Source organism: Centropristis striata, chromosome 17, assembly GCF_030273125.1.
Source record: "Centropristis striata isolate RG_2023a ecotype Rhode Island chromosome 17, C.striata_1.0, whole genome shotgun sequence".
Classification (NCBI taxonomy): domain Eukaryota; kingdom Metazoa; phylum Chordata; class Actinopteri; order Perciformes; family Serranidae; genus Centropristis; species Centropristis striata.
The window spans coordinates 823,313-842,500 of NC_081533.1; the positions used below are offsets into that span (position 1 = coordinate 823,313).

The 19,188-nt window shown below is 35.1% G+C and overlaps 1 protein-coding gene and 1 pseudogene across 2 annotated transcripts in view; one reads left to right on the forward strand and one right to left on the reverse strand.

The window, feature by feature from the left end:
- The window catches only part of LOC131988994 (scavenger receptor cysteine-rich type 1 protein M130-like), a 912,635-nt pseudogene that overhangs the window by 376,503 nt on the left and 516,944 nt on the right, over positions 1-19,188 (reverse strand).
- The window catches only part of LOC131988996 (dachshund homolog 2-like), a 144,215-nt gene that overhangs the window by 112,549 nt on the left and 12,478 nt on the right, over positions 1-19,188 (forward strand). Inside the window, exons 4-10 of one of the 2 annotated variants that reach the window (XM_059354151.1) lie at positions 2,699-2,929; positions 5,867-6,036; positions 7,866-7,971; positions 9,067-9,141; positions 13,922-14,022; positions 15,096-15,243; positions 18,264-18,449. In XM_059354151.1, the coding sequence (XP_059210134.1) occupies positions 2,699-2,929; positions 5,867-6,036; positions 7,866-7,971; positions 9,067-9,141; positions 13,922-14,022; positions 15,096-15,243; positions 18,264-18,449 (1,017 nt within the window). The remainder of the gene's footprint in view (positions 1-2,698; positions 2,930-5,866; positions 6,037-7,865; positions 7,972-9,066; positions 9,142-13,921; positions 14,023-15,095; positions 15,244-18,263; positions 18,450-19,188) is intronic. The other variant, XM_059354152.1, reaches the window with a different exon arrangement.

The window sequence follows — 19,188 nt, forward strand, 5'->3', positions numbered from 1 at the left end:
AGATACACTGGTGCTGCCAACAATATATGTTAATATAGCAGCCTATTCAATGAGCCCACTCCACCTTCTAGAAGGTACAGTCGGATGTTATCAGTGCATTAAATAGCACCTCGCTGTTTTGTTCATTTAGGCAACAGAAAAGGTTGTGGTTTCATTAGGTTTAGGCTTCAAAAGTTAATAAGCCGTGACCTGACATAATTACACTGGTGTTACCAACGATATATGTTAATATAGCAGCCCATTCAATGAGCCTACTCCGCCTTTTAGCAGGTACAGTAGGTTGTTATCAGCTCAACTTTTAGTTTTGTTCAGTTTGGCACCAAGAAATGCTGCAGTTTTGTTCTACTTAGGTTAGAGCTGTTTCCTGGTTGGGTAAGGTTGTAAAAGATAGTTAAAAAAGTCAAATAAATGCAAAAAATGAAGTAGTTTTGAGGACGTTATTTTTACTCTAGCATCTAGCAGGTACAGTAGGTTGTTATCAAGACAATAAAAAGCCACTCGCTGTCTCATTTCACTTTTAGTTTTGATCTGTTTTGCAACACAGCAGTTTTATTCCATTTAGGCTACAAAACTACGTCTCTAAGGTTAGGATAGAATAAAAATGGAAAGATAACCTTAGTGTTGGCTCATATTATTTTACTTTTTACACTTTTTCTCAGAAGTGAGATATTAAAATATGTTCACGGTCAATAACACGTAATTTGATATACACTAAAGATTACACTGATACAGAATGGACAGTGGTATAAATATGTCACTTTTGTGTATTTTTCTTTTTAGATTTGACAATTTTGTTGCCATATTTTAGCTCAGACTTGAGCAGCTTGTTTTGCATGTTTTTTAGCAGATTTTCTTAAAGTTTAGTGACAATTTGCGCAATATTTGGACGCACACCAATATGAAGAGATGGAAGAACATGCATGCATGCAGAATAATCCAGAAACAAGTGAAAGAGAGAGAGAAGAAAGTGACGGAGAGAGAATGAAAGAGGAGGAAAATATGAGTGTATGAGAGAGAGAGAGAGAGAGAGAGAGAGAGAGAGAGAGAACATCTGCCCATCTGTTTATACTTCTTTTCTTCCCTGGTGTAAATGGCAGAGGGGATGAGGCCCAGCTGTCACACACACACACACACACACACACACACACACACACACACACACACACACACACACACACACACACACACACAGCGCAGGGAGTTCAGTAGGCAATAATAGAGAGAGACGGTTACTAATTCAACCTAATGGAGGAAGATGAAGATGGATGAGAGAGGGAACAGGGGAGCAGAGAGAGAGAGAGAGAGAGAGAGAGAGAGGTGGAGAGTGAGAAGGAGAGAGAGAGAGAGAGAGAGAGAGGGAGAGTGAGAGAGAGAGAGAGAGGGAGAGTGAGAGAGAGAGAGAGAGAGAGAGAGGTGGAGAGGGAGAGAGAGAGAGAGAGAGAGAGAGAGAGAGAGGTGGAGAATGAGAAGGAGAGAGAGAGAGAGAGAGAGGTGGAGAGTGAGAAGGAGAGAGAGAGAGAGAGAGAGAGAGGTGGAGAGTGAGAAGGAGAGAGACGGAGAGTGAGAGGGAAGGAATGAAGGTGTAGAAAGAGAAAGTGATTGTTTCACTCTTTTTTTCCTAATTTTTTTAATTAAATAGAATTAATTAAAGAAAATTCTCAAACTGGCTTATTATATTTCACATAATTATCAATATCAATGACAAAATAATGCATTCATTAAATAAGGAAAAACACTCTTATCGACAAATAAAATAAAAAAATAAAATAAATAAATATATATATTTTTTTTTTTTTACGGAAGACATTGGTTAAATGGATTCTTTATTATTATTATTATTATGATTATTATTATTTGTATTATTTTGATTTGTGGTGTCAGTTATTATTTTTAATTATATTTGTTATTTTTTAATTACTATATTATTATTAAATATTTTGGGTTTCCCCTGCTGTAAAAGGGCTATTTTCACATCATGTTTCAATAATTTAGGTGTAAAAATAAATAAAATATAAGAATAAATAGCCCAGAAAAGCAAAAAACCCCAAATTCTATACGCATTTTGTGTAAGCTAATAATAAAATAGTTTAAAGTAATAAATACTGGATATGTTAGATATGTTTATTATTATTTTTTTAAATAAAAAATTTCAGTAATTCCCCCATATTTGAACACTTGACGTGTGTAAATCTACAGGATGTATTCGGTAAAATAAAACATCCATCCATACTCGTCTGATTATCTGGGGCCGGGTCGCGGGGGCAGCAGACCTGAAGAAGTGATAATCATTGTTTTTTAAAATATAAATATATAAATATTCCCCGTGTCTTCCCAGGAGTGAGTTTTCCCTGGATAATTTTGTCTTTTATATTATTACCATTATATTTGTTATATAATATATACAGGTTGAAATCTGTTTTGTTTGTTTTTTTCAACTTTGTATCTATTTTATCCGTTTTTGTAGTCTGGCTTTTATATTTTATTTCATACACATTATTATTAGTTTTATTTTTTATATTGGTTCTATTGGAGTGTTTTTTTATTCTAAGGTTAATGTTTTTGTTTGTTGTTTTTGATATACAAAGACACCTTGTAGAATCGTTAAGACTTAAATACTCTGAATAAAGTTTATATAATTTAAATTATTGATTGTTTTATTGTTTCCAGTCTAAAAGTCTAAATGTCTCTGTGTCTCCAGGAGGCAGCGAGTGCTCCTGGGACAAGGAGCGTCTGACCAGCCCTCCTGCTGGAGCCCACAGTGGAGGACCAGGAGGACCAGGAGGAGGAGGAGGAGGAGGAGGAGCTCCATTAGGAGGAGGTGCAGGAGGAGGTGCAGGAGGAGGAGGAGGAGGAGGAGGAGGGAGGGGGCCGGCCATCGGAGCTGTCAATCAACAACAACTCCAGCAGCAACAGCAGCTACTGGCCAACAGTGAGTCCACACACACACACACACACACACATATTCACTGTGTGTGTGTGTGTTTGTGTGTGTGTGTGTTTGTGTGTGTGTGTGTGTGTGTGTGTGTTTAAAGGCGTGGCAATATGTGTTAATGTCGCCATTTAATCTGTCCCATCTCCTGTATTAACACTCCGCCTGGATTAATCAGCACACACTCTACTAAATGACTCAATTCATCAACACCACACACACACACACACACACACACTCACACACACACACACACACACACACACACACACACACACACACACACACACACACACACACACACTCTCATATATCAACAGACACTCAAAAACAAACAGAAACACTCATTCTCGCTCTTTTTCTTATTGCAGAAGTAATGTGTTTGCACACACACACACACACACACACACACACACACACACACACACACACACACACATGCGGCGGCCGGGCAGCGGGAGGCGACAAACACTCACATTGATTATTCTATCACTTCAGTCGTCACGACAACAGCAATCAGTGTTATTGTTTCATTGGAATGAAAGCAGCCGCTGCCTTTCTGTGTGTGTGTGTGTGTGTGTGTGTGTGTGTCTGTGTGTGTGTGTGAGAGTGTGTAGGTGTGTGTGTGTGTGTGTGTGTGTGAGTGTGTGTGTGTCTGTGTGTGAGCGCTGCTTTGAAAGGGGGGGGGTATTTTTAAGGTCGGGGGGTCTGAGATCAGAGGTCAAAGGTCAAGGTTCTGCTTTTAGGAGGTTGAGGGTTAAAAGATGAATTAAAGTTAATGGAACGACGGAAAAGAAAAGGAAAGAAAAGATGAAATAAATAAAATAAGGCAAAGTGAGAGATGGATGAAGGAAGAGGCTCATTTGTTTTGATTTATTATTAATATTGATTTTTATTTGTCTTCATAGCATTCATGTTTTCTAGCTTTTAGTCCGTCTTTAATCTTTTATTTTATGCACATTTATTTTATTATTAATAATTTATTATTTCATTTTAAATATGTTATTCTTTTTGTTTTTTATCTATTTAATCTAGCTTTCTGTCAAGCTATATTTTCTTTAATTTTATACACTTATATTTTATTATTATTATTATTTTATTATTATTTCTCATTTTTTATACACCTTGTAAATATGTTTTATGGTTATTATTTTGTCTTTTACCGATTTTGCCTAGTAGGTTTTTGCATTTTAGTATTATTATGTAATTTCTTATCATTATTATTTTATATTATATATTTATTCATATACAGCTTTTAGATCTGTTTTATTCTAATAATTTTTGTCTTTTTGCCCATTTTATCTAGATTATAGTCAAGATTTTAACTTTCATTTTATACACATATAATTTTTTTAATGCAGCTTTTTACTTTTGTCCTTTTATCTTTATCTAGCATGCAGCTCTTAACTTTTGTTTTGTGCATGTATAGTTGTATTACTTTATTATTTTTCATTATTTACTTATTTAATTATTTTTATATTTAGCTTTTAAATCTTTTTAATTGTATTATTATTTTTTTTTATTGATTCTATTTTATTTTATTTGGTAATTCTGATCTATTTATTTTATTGGGTGGTTTTTGTAATATTTTTCATGTTCTGTCATGTTCTCAACATGTCAGTCATCTGTGAAGCTGCAACAACACGTCTTATAAAAACTGTTATACAAATAACTAACATTCAAATATGTCCAAATCTAAACAGAGAAGAAAAACTGGATTATTGCTTTTCATGTCTCCACCTCTTTCTCCATTCTGGTATTTTATTGTGGTACAACAGAATTTCTCCCACCAGAAAAGTTAAAAAACACATCAAATAAATCATCTAATGTAATGTCAAACCTTTATATTATTATTATCTTTTATTAAGCAGGAAACAAACGGCTTCAGAAATGCATCCAAATCCAAAAGGAAAAAATAGAAATGGAGAGATGAAAGAATAGGAAAAGGAGGAAAAAACCCAACAGAAAAAAAACAGCAACAAAAAAAAGTCCAAACACATTTTAGAAGAGAGAAACGAGAGAACAGAGACGTTAAACTGACCTCCTCTTGTGTTCACATCATCACCTTTTAACCCCTTGACCTCCTTCTCTTCTCCTGCTCCTCCTCCTCCTCCTCCTCCTCGTCTTTGTCAACTGTTATTAGCGAGACGTCTGACAGGGAGGCGACACCTCTCGCTCGCTCTCTCTCCTCAAGGTTAAGTTCAACACCCGTTCAGTGTCTGTCGTCTTTTTCTCTCAAAGGATCATTTTTTCTGCGTTTAGGGCAAAAAGGGAAAAACAGAAACGAGAGAGTCGGAGAGAACAGGAGGTTCAGGTTTGATGTCTGCTGCCTGCAGTTTAAAGCTTCCACAGAGTTAAAAAGGAAGCACGATTCTTGTTCTTCAGCAGGAAAATCCTCCGTGTTCTCACAGTATAAACCCCTCACAATATTTTATTTACATTTTAACTTGATGTTATTTTAATGTTTATACTCTTTTAAAATCCTTGTGAGAAAATACTGAATCATTGGATTTATTCATTCATTAATTATTTATTAATTTTAACGCCTTCATAAAATCAAGCTTTAAAATATTCAAAACCTTTTTAAATGACAACCATGGAGGCCCAAAGTAGGTGCCCTGAGGAACTCCTCAATAATAAACAGCAATATTTTACCCCTAACAATATTTGTTCCACATTATAGTATAATAATATTTTATATTATTAAAATGTCAAAATGTCCCAAACATCCCGGGTGATTTCTTTAATCACCATATTTGAGAGTCTGAAAACAACATTTTCTGCTACTTTGAAAGGAAATAACTTCACAGATTAATTGATTATTTTCTGATCTTTCTACAGATTGACCAATCGTTGCAGCTCTACTGTGATGTAAACTGTAAATTGCATAATAAAATAAAAGGGTCTTTATTTAAATGTTTGTTCCTTCTCTCTCAGGGCTGGACCTGCCCTTCATGATGATGCCCCACCCTCTACTGCCCATGGGGCTGCCGCCTGCTTCTGTCGCCATGGCGATGTCACAGATGAACCACCTCAACACCATCGCCAACATGGCCGCCGCGGCCCAGCAGATACACACCCACGTACACCGGGCGCCGGTCATCAAGGTAAAACACTCAGACAGAGAAAAACATGTTTTAACTGGCAACAGTAGAGGATCCACATAGGTTCCCTGAGGAACTCCTCCATGAAAAGAGATTCCACTTAAATCATAATAATAATAAAAAATAAAAATAATTTTGAATGCAGGAATTGTTACTTTTTGTGGATCATTTTAACAACTGAATTAGCTTCTCAATTTTGTAAACTTTCAAGCAAAAATGGTGCATGAAATGAAATGTAAAACAAAAGAGAATAAAAGCATATTTGAGCTTCTCAATCTGTGTATAATTCCTTCTTTCCATTTTCAATTGGTAATCAAAAATCAAATAATGAAAAAATTTCAGTCCTGGTGTCTGTTTTTCCATTTCGTATTTTTGATCTGAGCCTGATATTGAATTATGAAAAACCAAGCATTTTTTTTTTCATTTTTTGTGTTATAATAAAAAACAAATAACAAAATAACCAGTCAATTTTTCATTGTTTGATTTTTTATTGTCAGTTGAAAATAGAAAATGATACACGGATTCTTCTCAAGTGTTTCAAATTTCTGTTTTCTTTAGTTTTGGAAAACTTTTTTTGGAAACATTTCATAGCCCAAACACTTATGTCTTATGAATTGAAAATATAATCAATACAATGAAAAATTCAAAACAGAAATATGATGCACTAATTAATCAATTAGTCAATAAAAAGAAAGGAGTCATATTTAAAGCCCAAAGGAGAGATTCATTTCAGCTCTTACATCAGTTCTTCACACTCGTTCATGCCTCCCTTTCTCTCTCTCTCTCTCTCTCTCTCTCTCTATCCTAACCCTAACTCTCTCTCCCTCTCTCTCCCTCTAACCCTAACCTCTCTCCCTCTCTCTCTAACCCAAACCTCTCTCTCTCCGTCTCTCTCCCTCTAACCCTAACCTCTCTCTCTCCGTCTCTCTCCCTCTAACCCTAACCTCTCTCTCTCCGTCTCTCTCCCTCTAACCCTAACCTCTCTCTCTCCGTCTCTCTCCCTCTAACCCTAACCTCTCTCTCTCCCTCTCTCTCTAACCCTAACCTCTCTCTCTCCGTCTCTCTCCCTCTAACCCTAACCTCTCTCTCTCCGTCTCTCTCTCTCTAACCCTAACCTCTCTCTCTCCGTCTCTCTCTCTCTAACCCTAACCTCTCTCTCTTCGTCTCTCTCTCTCTAACCCTAACCTCTCTCTCTTCGTCTCTCTCTCTCTAACCCTAACCTCTCTCTCTCCGTGTCTCTCTCTCTAACCCTAACCTCTCTCTCTTCGTCTCTCTCTCTCTAACCCTAACCTCTCTCTCTCCGTCTCTCTCTCTCTCCAACCATAACCTCTCTCTCTCGTCTCTCTCCCTCTAACCCTAACCTCTCTCTCTCTCTCTCTCTCTATCCTAACCCTAACTCTCTCTCCCTCTCTCTCCCTCTAACCCTAACCTCTCTCCCTCTCTCTCTAACCCAAACCTCTCTCTCTCCGTCTCTCTCCCTCTAACCCTAACCTCTCTCTCTCCGTCTCTCTCCCTCTAACCCTAACCTCTCTCTCTCGTCTCTCTCTTTCTAACCCTAACCTCTCTCTCTCCATCTCTCTCTCTCTCCAACCCTAACCTCTCTCTCTCTCCCTCTCTCTAACCCTAACCTCTCTCTCTCCCTCTCCCTCTAACCCTAACCTCTCTCTCTAACCCTAACCTCTCTCTCTCCGCCTCTCTCCCTCCCTCTGTCCCTCTAACCCTAACCTCTCTCTCTCTCTCTCTCTCTCTCTCTCTCTAACCCTAACCTCTCTCTCTCTCTCTCTCTCTCTCTCTCTCTAACCCTAACCTCTCTCTCTCTCTCTCTCTCTCAGGAGAGAGTGTGTGACAGTCCTTCTCTCTCTCCGTCTGTTGATGAGACCAACACTCCTCTCCAGTCTCAGCCCAGCAGCTCCGCCTCCAGCTCGCCCGAAAGACTGGGTACACACACACACACACACACACACACACACACACACACACGGTTGGTGGAAATAAATATCTTCACTTCACAAAAGTTTGGAAAATGTGATTTGATTTCCGTCTCTCGGGTGTTATTGTGTTATTTCTGTTTCATTTAGTTTTATAATATTGAACATCTTTAACTTTTGGATTCTTGATCAGACAAAACACTCTCAGAAATTAGCATTTTTTTTCAACTTTCTGAAAATATGCTGTAGATTAGGGCTTTAATGATCAATGGATCAGTCTATCAAAAGAAAGTTACTCAGCAAAAGTCTATTTTTAAGCAACAAATAGCAAATATTTAATGGTTTTAGCCTCTTGAATATGTATATTGTCTTTTATTCAGCCTTTTTTAAAATCTTTACTCTTTTGGACTTGTGGTCTTTGAAAATTGTAATTTTTCTCTATTTTCTGGCATTTTCAAGACCACTATTTAGAAAAATATCACTGGATGAATTGGTTTGGGAAATATAAGTGATTTGCAGCTCTGCTACACATAAAACAGACTAATTAGACATAAATGTAGATCACGGCTGTAACTGTTTATCGTTGGATGAAAAGAAAGTTATTCAGCAGCTAATTTAAAGTGAATTATTAAGCAGAAATAGAGAATTATTGACACATTCAGATTCCTTCAGTCTAACTTTGACTTTTGATTGGACCAAAATACTCTCATAAATTGGCTTTTTTTCAACTTTCTGACGTTTTATAGCCCAAATAACTGACTTTATTGCAAAAATAACTGACTTATTATTGCAAAAATAAACAATATAATAAAAATAAAGTATGATGTAGACTAGGGATGTAATGAATAATCAATCAGTCGACTCAGCAAAAGCGACTTTTGGACTTTTGGTCGGACAAAACACTTTCAGAAATGTTAATGTTTTTTCTCCATTTGTAAACATTTTTGCAGCCAAACGACTTATCGATGAATTGATAAAACGATCAAAATAATAGTTGCAGCCTCACTCAGCATGCACAGACTGATATAATGTAATGATCAGAGCCAACGATTAGTTCACACACACACACACACACACACACTGACTGTGCTGTTTCTCTCAACAGGATTGGTGTCAGCTGATGCAGATGTTGTTCTGCCCAACCCTGCTGCTCCCATCAAGAAAATAACAAAGGACAAAGGTTGGACCACACACACACACACACACACACACACTCTCTTATATAAGTGCAGATATTCCATTACGCACCTTAATCTAAACCCTCACCCATTTCGTTTTTGACAACTGACAAATTGTCCTCACTTAGAGGGCTTTCCTCATCTACTGTATTTACACACACACACACACACACACGCACACACACACACATAAAGAAGACGCTGTGAGTGAAAACACACCAACAGAAACGTCAGCGTCAGGATGTTCGGCCTCCTATTGATCATCTGTCTCTGAAGCATCAATCAGAGGAATGAACGAGGGAGCAGAGATAGATAGATAGAAGGAGGGGGGGAGGGGGGGGTTAAGTGAAGGAGTCGTGGCTAAAAGGGGTCAAAGGTCAAACACTAAAAGCATGTGGGGCCTCTCCTCCCTCCATCACACGCTCGCTGTTTTCCATTCTTCTAACACGTTCACTTCTCAGCTCCTTCTCCTCTCTCCGCACCTTCTTCTCCTCCTCCTTCTTCTCCTCCTTCTTCTCTCTGTTCATACTGAAATAATACATATCATACAAATTATATTTTAATTTGATGTAATTTTAATGTATATGCTCTTCATTCATTAATTATTTATTTATTTGAACGCCTAAACATAATAAAGCTTTAACCTTTTTTAAATGACAACCATGGAGGACCAAAGTAGGTGCCATGAGGAACTCCTCAATGAAAACGAATTGAACAGAACGACAATAGACCAGACGAGTTATAATGTTCGTGTTAGTGACCTCCGCGTCCTCGACGCTTTCACTCAAATCAGCAACAAAAAAAACAACAAAATGAATTAAATACTGAGGTTTATCTTTCTGTGTGATTTGAATTATAGTCAGAAAGTTTTTATCTAGTTTAACTGACTCATAAAAGTCATTAACCCGGGGCGTCCCGGTGGCTCACACCGGTAGAGCGCTTGCCATGTATGCCATGTGCTGCGGCGGAGCCGGGTTCGAATCCGGCCTGAGCTCCCTTTGCCGCATGTCTTCCCCTCTATCACCCCCTTTCACTCTGTCACTATAAATAAAGCAACAAAAATGCCAAAAAAATAATCTTAAAAAAAAAAGTCATAAACCCTTTTGTAGCGGCTTGACAATCTCCATATTTGACATAAAGATAAAGAACTCGATGTTATCCTCATTTTAAAATAAAGTGACCCTACATGTGCAACGTGTGATCAGATTTGCAACATTTAAAAATTCTTTACTGAGCATGATTGTGTTTTGTACGACGGCATATTAAGGCCAAGTATGAAAAAAATAAAATATATATATATGGATCCGGGGGAGGGGGGTAATATTTAGAGAAAAAACTCTCAAATTTATGAGATTAAAGTAGCAAATGTACAATAAAAAAGTGTCCGATTTATTAAATTAAAAGTGGCAAATTTGCGAGAAAAAAGTTGCAGATTCGTGAAAAAAAAAGTGCTCGCCAAGTTCGTACTTGGTCCTTATACGTAGTTTTGAAAGTAATAAAAAAAATCTTTTTTTTCAGATTTTAGTTTTTTTTTGTTTCCTTTGGGTTCAAAATGTTAGTCAAGTTAAACAATAATGATCAGCTCATATCGGTGAGATTCTGCTGAAAAAACATGAAACCAGAACAAATTCTGCCTGCTGCTCCTCTTTCAAAATAAAAGCACCAAATTGGGCTACAATGGAACTTTATTCTGACACTTCAGTCTTTCCTCTCCTCCTTTTTATAATCCTCCTCCTCCTCCTCTTCTCCTCCTGTCTCTGTCTGTTTTAATCCTTTTAGACACTCTTTCCTTCTCTCAGCATTTTTTCTCTCCTTCTCTTCCTTCGTTTTTTTTATTTCATCCCAGTTTTTCCTTTTTATTTTCCCTCCCTCCGTCTTCTTCTGCTCACCTTTCATCCCTCTCTCTCTCTCTCTCTCTCTCTCTCTCTCTCTCTCTCTCTCTCTCTCTCTCTCTCCCTCTTTCTCTCTCTGACCAAGAAATGAAAAGCTTGTAGAGCGAAGAGAGAGAGAGTGATGGAGGGAGGAAAAGACAGAAATATCAAAAAAGGAACATAACGAAATAAAATCACAGTAAAAAAAAGGTTTTTTTATATAGAAAAATATATTTTAGCATAATAAACATATATTTATAAACACATTTGTATTGTTATCTAAGGCTTTTATACTCATTATGTTTGTTTTTTTAATTAATTGTTAATTAGTTTGATGCTTCAGTGATAAATACGATGTTCTGATTGCATAAGAAAAAAATGACTTTTTCTACTCAGATTTTATGCTGATTGTGTCGTGTTCTTAACATTATAACAGATTGCTAAAATTAGACTAAATAATTTTAAAATATTGTAATATTTTAGTTGTTTAGTCGTTGTCGTTTGGACCCAGACTCCGTTCAGAAAACAAGCTTTTTAAAGTTGTTTGCATGAACTTAAACTTTTTATAAATCTGCATCATGTTGCAGTTATTTCTGCATGATTTTGATCCGTTTATTGTAATTAAATCTGAGATTAAACCAGTTATTATTTTGGGTTCATACTGATGTAGTAGGCATCATCCAGATCATAGAAAAGGAAAAAAATCCACCCAGATGATGAAGTTATGAGTCCAGAAACGACAGCGTTTTCTGGTTTTCTGGTGTATAAATTAGTCGTCAAATCGTTGCAGAAGAAAGGATTTCATCGTTTCAACATTATTTTGCTAATTTGCATTTCTAATCTTGGAGTTTTTAGCCTCTTAGTTTTATTGCATCTTTTTCTCTACAGCTCCATTTTCCCTCTTTTCTTATTTCTCTCTCTCTTTTTATTGTTGATCTTATTTCAAATACTCTTTTTTTTAAGGTGAAATTTAAAAAGTAGGATTGAAAATAGTTTGAAAAAACAGTATGTTGCTTAAATGCTAATAAAAATAACTTTATTACAGTCTGTTGATACATTTTATAACAGAGTTTGTCCATAAATGACAGAAAAACACCATATTACTGAACAGTATATTTGGAAATTGGAATGTTTGGACACTTTGGAACGTTTTTATATTTTTGTGTAAAGTGAGTGAAGATGTTTCTGTTCGGAACAAAACATCATTTAAGTTTTGTTTTCTGATGTATAAATTAGTCGTCAAATCGTTGCAGAAGAAAGTTTAGAAGTTAGATTCAACTTCACAAAGGTCCTGAGACGATGAAATGCAGTTTAAAAGAGGAGGAAAAAAGGAGTAAAGAGCAATATTTAAAGAATAAAATGTGGATGAAATAGAATGTAGAGTAAATAGGAAAATAGGGGCAAAAGGACAAGAATAAAAAAAATACATGGACATGGAAATAAGGAAAGATGAAGAAGTAAAATGTGGAAAAAAAGGAAAAGATGAAAACGAGAGAAAAACAAGAGAGAAAGTGAAGAAAAAGGTGATGAAGAAAAGATAGTAGAGGAGAGGTGGAAAGTGACGGATGTATGGATGAAGTGGCAGATAGAGACGTGTGCGTGTGTGTGTGTGTGTGTGTGTGTGTGTGTGTTAGAGTGCATCTTAATCAGCGTTAATTTCACAGCAGAGTTAACCCAGTTGTCAGTGTGTTAGGCATTAAGAGCTGATCACACACTGTGACGCACTCACACACACACACACACACACACACACACACACTCACAGACACACACACACAAATCAAGGATGTCTTTAATCCTTGCCAATTAGTACCACACATGATTGTCTGAATACTAACGACCTGTGTGTGTGTGTGTGTGTGTGTGTGTGTGTGTGTGTGTTAATTGATTTCTCTGATGCTGCTTCGTTGACTTTTATACCTTAGTAAACATCAACATTTCATAAACTTCTGCTGAAGCTGAAAAACATCTTCGACGCGTTTTATGTTCTTAAAGAGACACACACGTCCTTTATTAGTTATTTATTAAATGTTGAATATTTTTATTTTCTATTTTTTTAACATGTGCACTAGAATACTTGATCTTATTTATTATTTATCAATCATTTATCTAATTGATCATTTTATTTTTTATGTTATTTATTTACATTTGAATATATTTATATACGAATAATTTAAATTATTTATGTATTTTTTTTAGCATTTCTTTATTTTATTTTTTCAGTTTAATTATGTTTGAAGTTAAAGGAAATCTACTATTTTAAAGATTTTTTTTATTCATTTAATTTTAATTTTAAATAAACTTTAATTAATAAATGCATGTTGTTTTTTAAGTCAGCGTGTTATTGTGTGAAATAAACGTTTTAATGACACACGGCTTAAAATAAGTGTGTTATTGTTGTTAAAATGAGTCATAGAATAGTATAAAATAAAAAATGCAATTCAACCATAAAAACGGAAAAAATAAATTGTGTAAATACAAAACAATAATTAAAAAAACCATAAAATGTAATTAAAAATGTATTTAAATATTCCATAAAATGCCATGCAATAAGTCATAGTATATAATATAATTTAAAAAAATATATAATTAAAAAATGCAATTGAACCATAAAAACGTAAGAAAAAAAAATTGTGTGAATACAAAACAATAATTTAAAAAAGCATAAAATGTAATTAAAAATGTATTTAAATATTCCATAAAATGCCATGCAATAAGTCATATATATACATTTAATATCATTTAAAAAATATATAAATAAAAAATGTGGTGGTATAGTTTGTGGTAATATAGCAAAAAATATTATAAAAAATTCATTAAAAAAAATCCATAAAATGCCATAGTCCAGTTGTTTGTCATTGACATATAATAAAACAATAATAACTGTTATTGTTATGTTTTCCTCCAACAGAAGAGTCCTCCCTGGCTCAGGCCCTGCCCCCCGGCTTCCCCGCTCCGTTCCTATTCGCTGACGGCCTGTCGTCAGTGGAGACGCTGCTCACCAACATACAGGTCCCGCCCCCTTCACTTCCTCTCTGGGTTTCACAATAAAAGCTGCTACACAACATATAATATGACAGAAATCTTTAGAATAACATTTATTGAGGAATTTCCCCTCAATATTTTGCTGCATGATTTCATAGTAAGAAGAGTAAATAATTACTGCTCTATTATTATGAACCATATATTTACAATACATGAAATATATTGGTTCAAAAATGAAAAGAGCTGGAGAATTATGACGAGCAGCATTAAATAATGATAATAATACCTGAAAATTAAATGCACAATATGAACAGCAGAACATGAAAAATGATGGAAAATACCGACTGTTCTTATAACCAGATATATTTATGGATTTTGTTAGGATGAAAATAAGAAATAAGATGAAAACTGAGCCTTGAATGAATGAATAAATAAATAAATAAAAAGGTATTGTAAGTCATTTTGAGACATTTATTTATAAATATTTTCAGAGCGTTCTGCATTATTCTGAGATACTGAGTCATCATCTTTCTCTTAGAAATGTTGTTTAGCTGATATCTCGACATTTAACATGGTTTTATTGATAATAACCTAAATCATTATGAATAAACCATGTTAAACGTCTAGATATCAGCTCTTAAATTAAACTCTTATCAGATATTTTTGTTATCATTATATTTGTCCAAACAAATGAACCTTTAGTTGAACCAGACATTAAAATGAACAAGAAACTGAAGAAAACAAGGAGGTCTATTAATATTATACATATATATATATATGGTCATTTTCCATGACTATATATATATATATATATATATATATATACATATAGCAAGCCAGTAATTAGGACGAAAGCAGGTGTTTCCAGTAAATATTGTTTGTTCGACTGTTATTATTATGTTTAGTGTGTTTATGTAAAGTTCACAACTCCTCCAGTATCACAGTCAGAGAAGCAGCTTTTAGGTCAAACTCTTTATTAAAACAGCAGATATTAGACCTTTTTTCATAAAGTTTATCCTCCTGTAACCACTCTTCTCCTCCTCCTGCTCCTGCTCCTCCTGCTCCTCCTGCTACTGCTCCTCCTCCTGCTCCTCCTCCAGGGCCTGCTGAAGGTGGCGGTGGAGAACGCCCGGGTTCAGGACAAACAGATCCAGGCGGAGAAGCGAGAGCTGAAGATGGAGCTGTACAGAGAGAGAGAGATGAGGGAGAGTCTGGAGCGACAGCTCACCTCCGAACTACAGAGCCGAGGTCAGCATCTAGACCAGAAACATCAACATCTAACCTGGAATAACTTTAGTCCTCTTCACATCTAGACCAGAAACATCAGCATCTAACCTGGAATCACTTTAGTCCTCATCACATCTAGACCAGAAACATCAACATCTAACCTGGAATAACTTTAGTCCTCTTCACATCTAGACCAGAAACATCAGCATCTAACCTGGAATCACTTTAGTCCTCATCACATCTAGACCAGAAACATCAACATCTAACCTGGAATCACTTTAGTCCTCTTCACATCTAGACCAGAAACATCAACATCTAACCTGGAATAACTTTAGTCCTCATCACATCTAGACCAGAAACATCAACATCTAACCTGGAATCACTTTAGTCCTCTTCACATCTAGACCAGAAACATCAACATCTAACCTGGAATAACTTTAGTCCTCTTCACATCTAGACAAGAAACATCAACATCTAACCTGGAATAACTTTAGTTCTCTTCACATCTAGACAAGAAACATCAACATCTAACCTGGAATAACTTTAGTCCTCTTCACATCTAGACAAGAAACATCAACATCTAACCTGGAATAACTTTAGTCCTCTTCACATCTAGACCAGAAACATCAACATCTAACCTAGAATAACTTTGTTCCTCATCACATCTAGACAATAATACCAGAAACATCAACATCTAACCTAGAATAAATTTATTCCTCATCACATCTAGACAATAAACATCAACATCTAACCTAGAATAACTTTAGTCCTCATCACATCTAGACAAGAAATATTAATATCTAACCTAGAATAACTTTAGTCCTCATCACATCTAGACAATAATACCATGAATATTAATATCTAACCTAGAATAACTTTATTCCTCATCACATCTAGACAGTAAATATTAATATCTAACCTAGAATAACTTTAGTCCTCATCACATCTAGACAGTAAATATTAATATCTAACCTAGAATAACTTTATTCCTCTTCACATCTAGACAGTAAATATTAATATCTAACCTAGAATAACTTTATTCCTCATCACATCTAGACAAGAAACATCAACATCTAACCTAGAATAACTTTATTCCTCATCACATCTAGACAAGAAACATCAACATCTAACCTAGAATAACTGTAGTCCTCTTCACATCTAGACAATAATACCATAAATATTAATATATAACCTAGAATAACTTTATTCCTCATCACATCTAGACCAGAAACATCAACATCTAACCTAGAATAACTTTATTCCTCATCACATCTAGACAAGAAACATCAACATCTAACCTAGAATAACTGTAGTCCTCTTCACATCTAGACAAGAAACATCAACATCTAACCTAGAATAACTGTAGTCCTCTTCACATCTAGACAATAATACCATAAATATTAATATCTAATCTAGAATAACTTTATTCCTCATCACATCTAGACCAGAAACATCAACATCTAACCTAGAATAACTTTATTCCTCATCACATCTAGACCAGAAACATCAACATCTAACCTAGAATAACTTTATTCCTCATCACATCTAGACAAGAAACATCAACATCTAACCTAGAATAACTGTAGTCCTCTTCACATCTAGACAATAATACCATAGATATTAATATCTAACCTAGAATAACTTTATTCCTCATCACATCTAGACCAGAAACATCAACATCTAACCTAGAATAACTTTATTCCTCATCACATCTAGACCATAAACATCAACATCTAACCTAGAATAACTTTATTCCTCATCACATCTAGACCAGAAACATCAACATCTAACCTAGAATAACTTTATTCCTCATCACATCTAGACCAGAAACATCAACATCAAACCTAGAATAACTTTAGTCCTCTTCACATCTAGACAATAATACCATAAACATCAACATCTAACCTAGAATAACTTTATTCCTTATCACATCTAGACAATGATACCATAAACATCAACATCTAACCGAGAATAACTTTATTCCTTATCACATCTAGACAAGAAACATCAACATCTAACCTAGAATAACTTTATTCCTCATCACATCTAGACAAGAAACATCAATATCTAACCTAGAATAACTTTATTCCTCATCACATCTAGACAAGAAACATCAATATCTAACCTAAAATAACTTTATTCCTCATCACATCTAGACAATAATACCATAAACATCATCTAACCTAGAATAACTTTATTCCTCATCACATCTAGACAAGAAACATCAATATCTAACCTAGAATAACTTTATTCCTCACCACATCTAGACAAGAAACATCAATATCTAACCTAGAATAACTTTATTCCTCATCACATCTAGACAATAATACCAGAAACATCAACATCTAACCTAGAATAACTTTAGTCCTCTTCACATCTAGACAAGAAACATCAATATCTAACCTGGAATAACTTTATTCCTAATCACATCTAGACAATAATACCATGAATATTAATAAATAACCTAGAATAACTTTATTCCTCATCACATCTAGACAATAAACATCAATATCTAACCTAGAATAACTTTATTCCTCATCACATCTAGACAGTGAATATTAATATCTAACCTAGAATAACTTTAGTCCTCATCACATCTAGACAGTAAATATTAATATCTAACCTAGAATAACTTTATTCCTCATCACATCTAGACAGTAAATATTAATATCTAACCTAGAATAACTTTATTCCTCATCACATCTAGACAGTAAATATTAATATCTAACCTAGAATAACTTTATTCCTCATCACATCTAGACAGTAAATATTAATATCTAACCTAGAATAACTTTATTCCTCATCACATCTAGACAGTAAATATTAATATCTAACCTAGAATAACTTTATTCCTCATCACATCTAGACAGTAAATATTAATAGTTAACCTAGAATAACTTTATTCCTCATCACATCTAGACAGTAAATATTAATATCTAACCTAGAATAACTTTATTCCTCATCACATCTAGACAGTAAATATTAATATCTAACCTAGAATAACTGGTGCTGACGCTGGTCTCCTCTTGATCCTCCTGCAGCCTCCATCCAGAAGCGTCTGAAGAAGGAGAAGAAGGCCAAGAGGAAGCTGCAGGAGGCGCTGGAGTTCGAGTCCAAGAGGAGGGAGAGAGTGGAGGATGCTCTCAAACACTCGTCCTCCTCCTCCCCCTCCCCCGAGCCGCTGCACGCCAGCAACAACAACAACAACAACAACAACAACAACAACGGTATCTATCTGGTTTCATATGGTTCATCTGGTTTCCTCTGGTTTAATCTGGTTAAATCTGGTTTTATCTGGTGGTTTTATCTGGTTTAATCTGGTTTTTATCTGGTTAAATCTGGTTTAATCTGGTTTAATCTGGTTAAATCTGATTCTATCTGGTGGTTTTATCTGGTTCTATCTGGTTTAATCTGGTTCTATCTGGTTTAAACTGGTTCTATCTGGTTTAATCTGGTTCTATCTGGTTTTATCTGGTTTAATCTGGTTCTATCTGGTGGTTTTATCTGGTTTAATCTGGTTTTTATCTGGTTTAATCTGGTTAAATCTGGTTAAATCTGGTTTAATCTGGTTAAATCTGATTCTATCTGGTGGTTTAATCTGGTTCTATCTGGTTTTATCTGTTGGCTTGTTAACTATCTTTCTAACACCTTCATGTCGTGTTGATAACTGATTCAAAGGAAACTTTTCATGCATCATAATGACCTCAAAACTGGAAGTGGGGGAAAAATTCATGTCCACCGAGTATCCATATTTATCAGGATCACAGTTAGAAAATACACTGGGGATACTGGGATTGGTCTAATACTGGATTTAGTCCAAAAATGCCAGAGAAGGGTGCTAAAATATAAAAACACCATATCATAGTATGTCTAGATTGTGTTTGAAAAAAGGCAAAAAAGGCAAAAAATGGGTGAAATGTACTTTTTTTAAAAACATTTTTATACAATAGTTGGTATCTTTTTTTA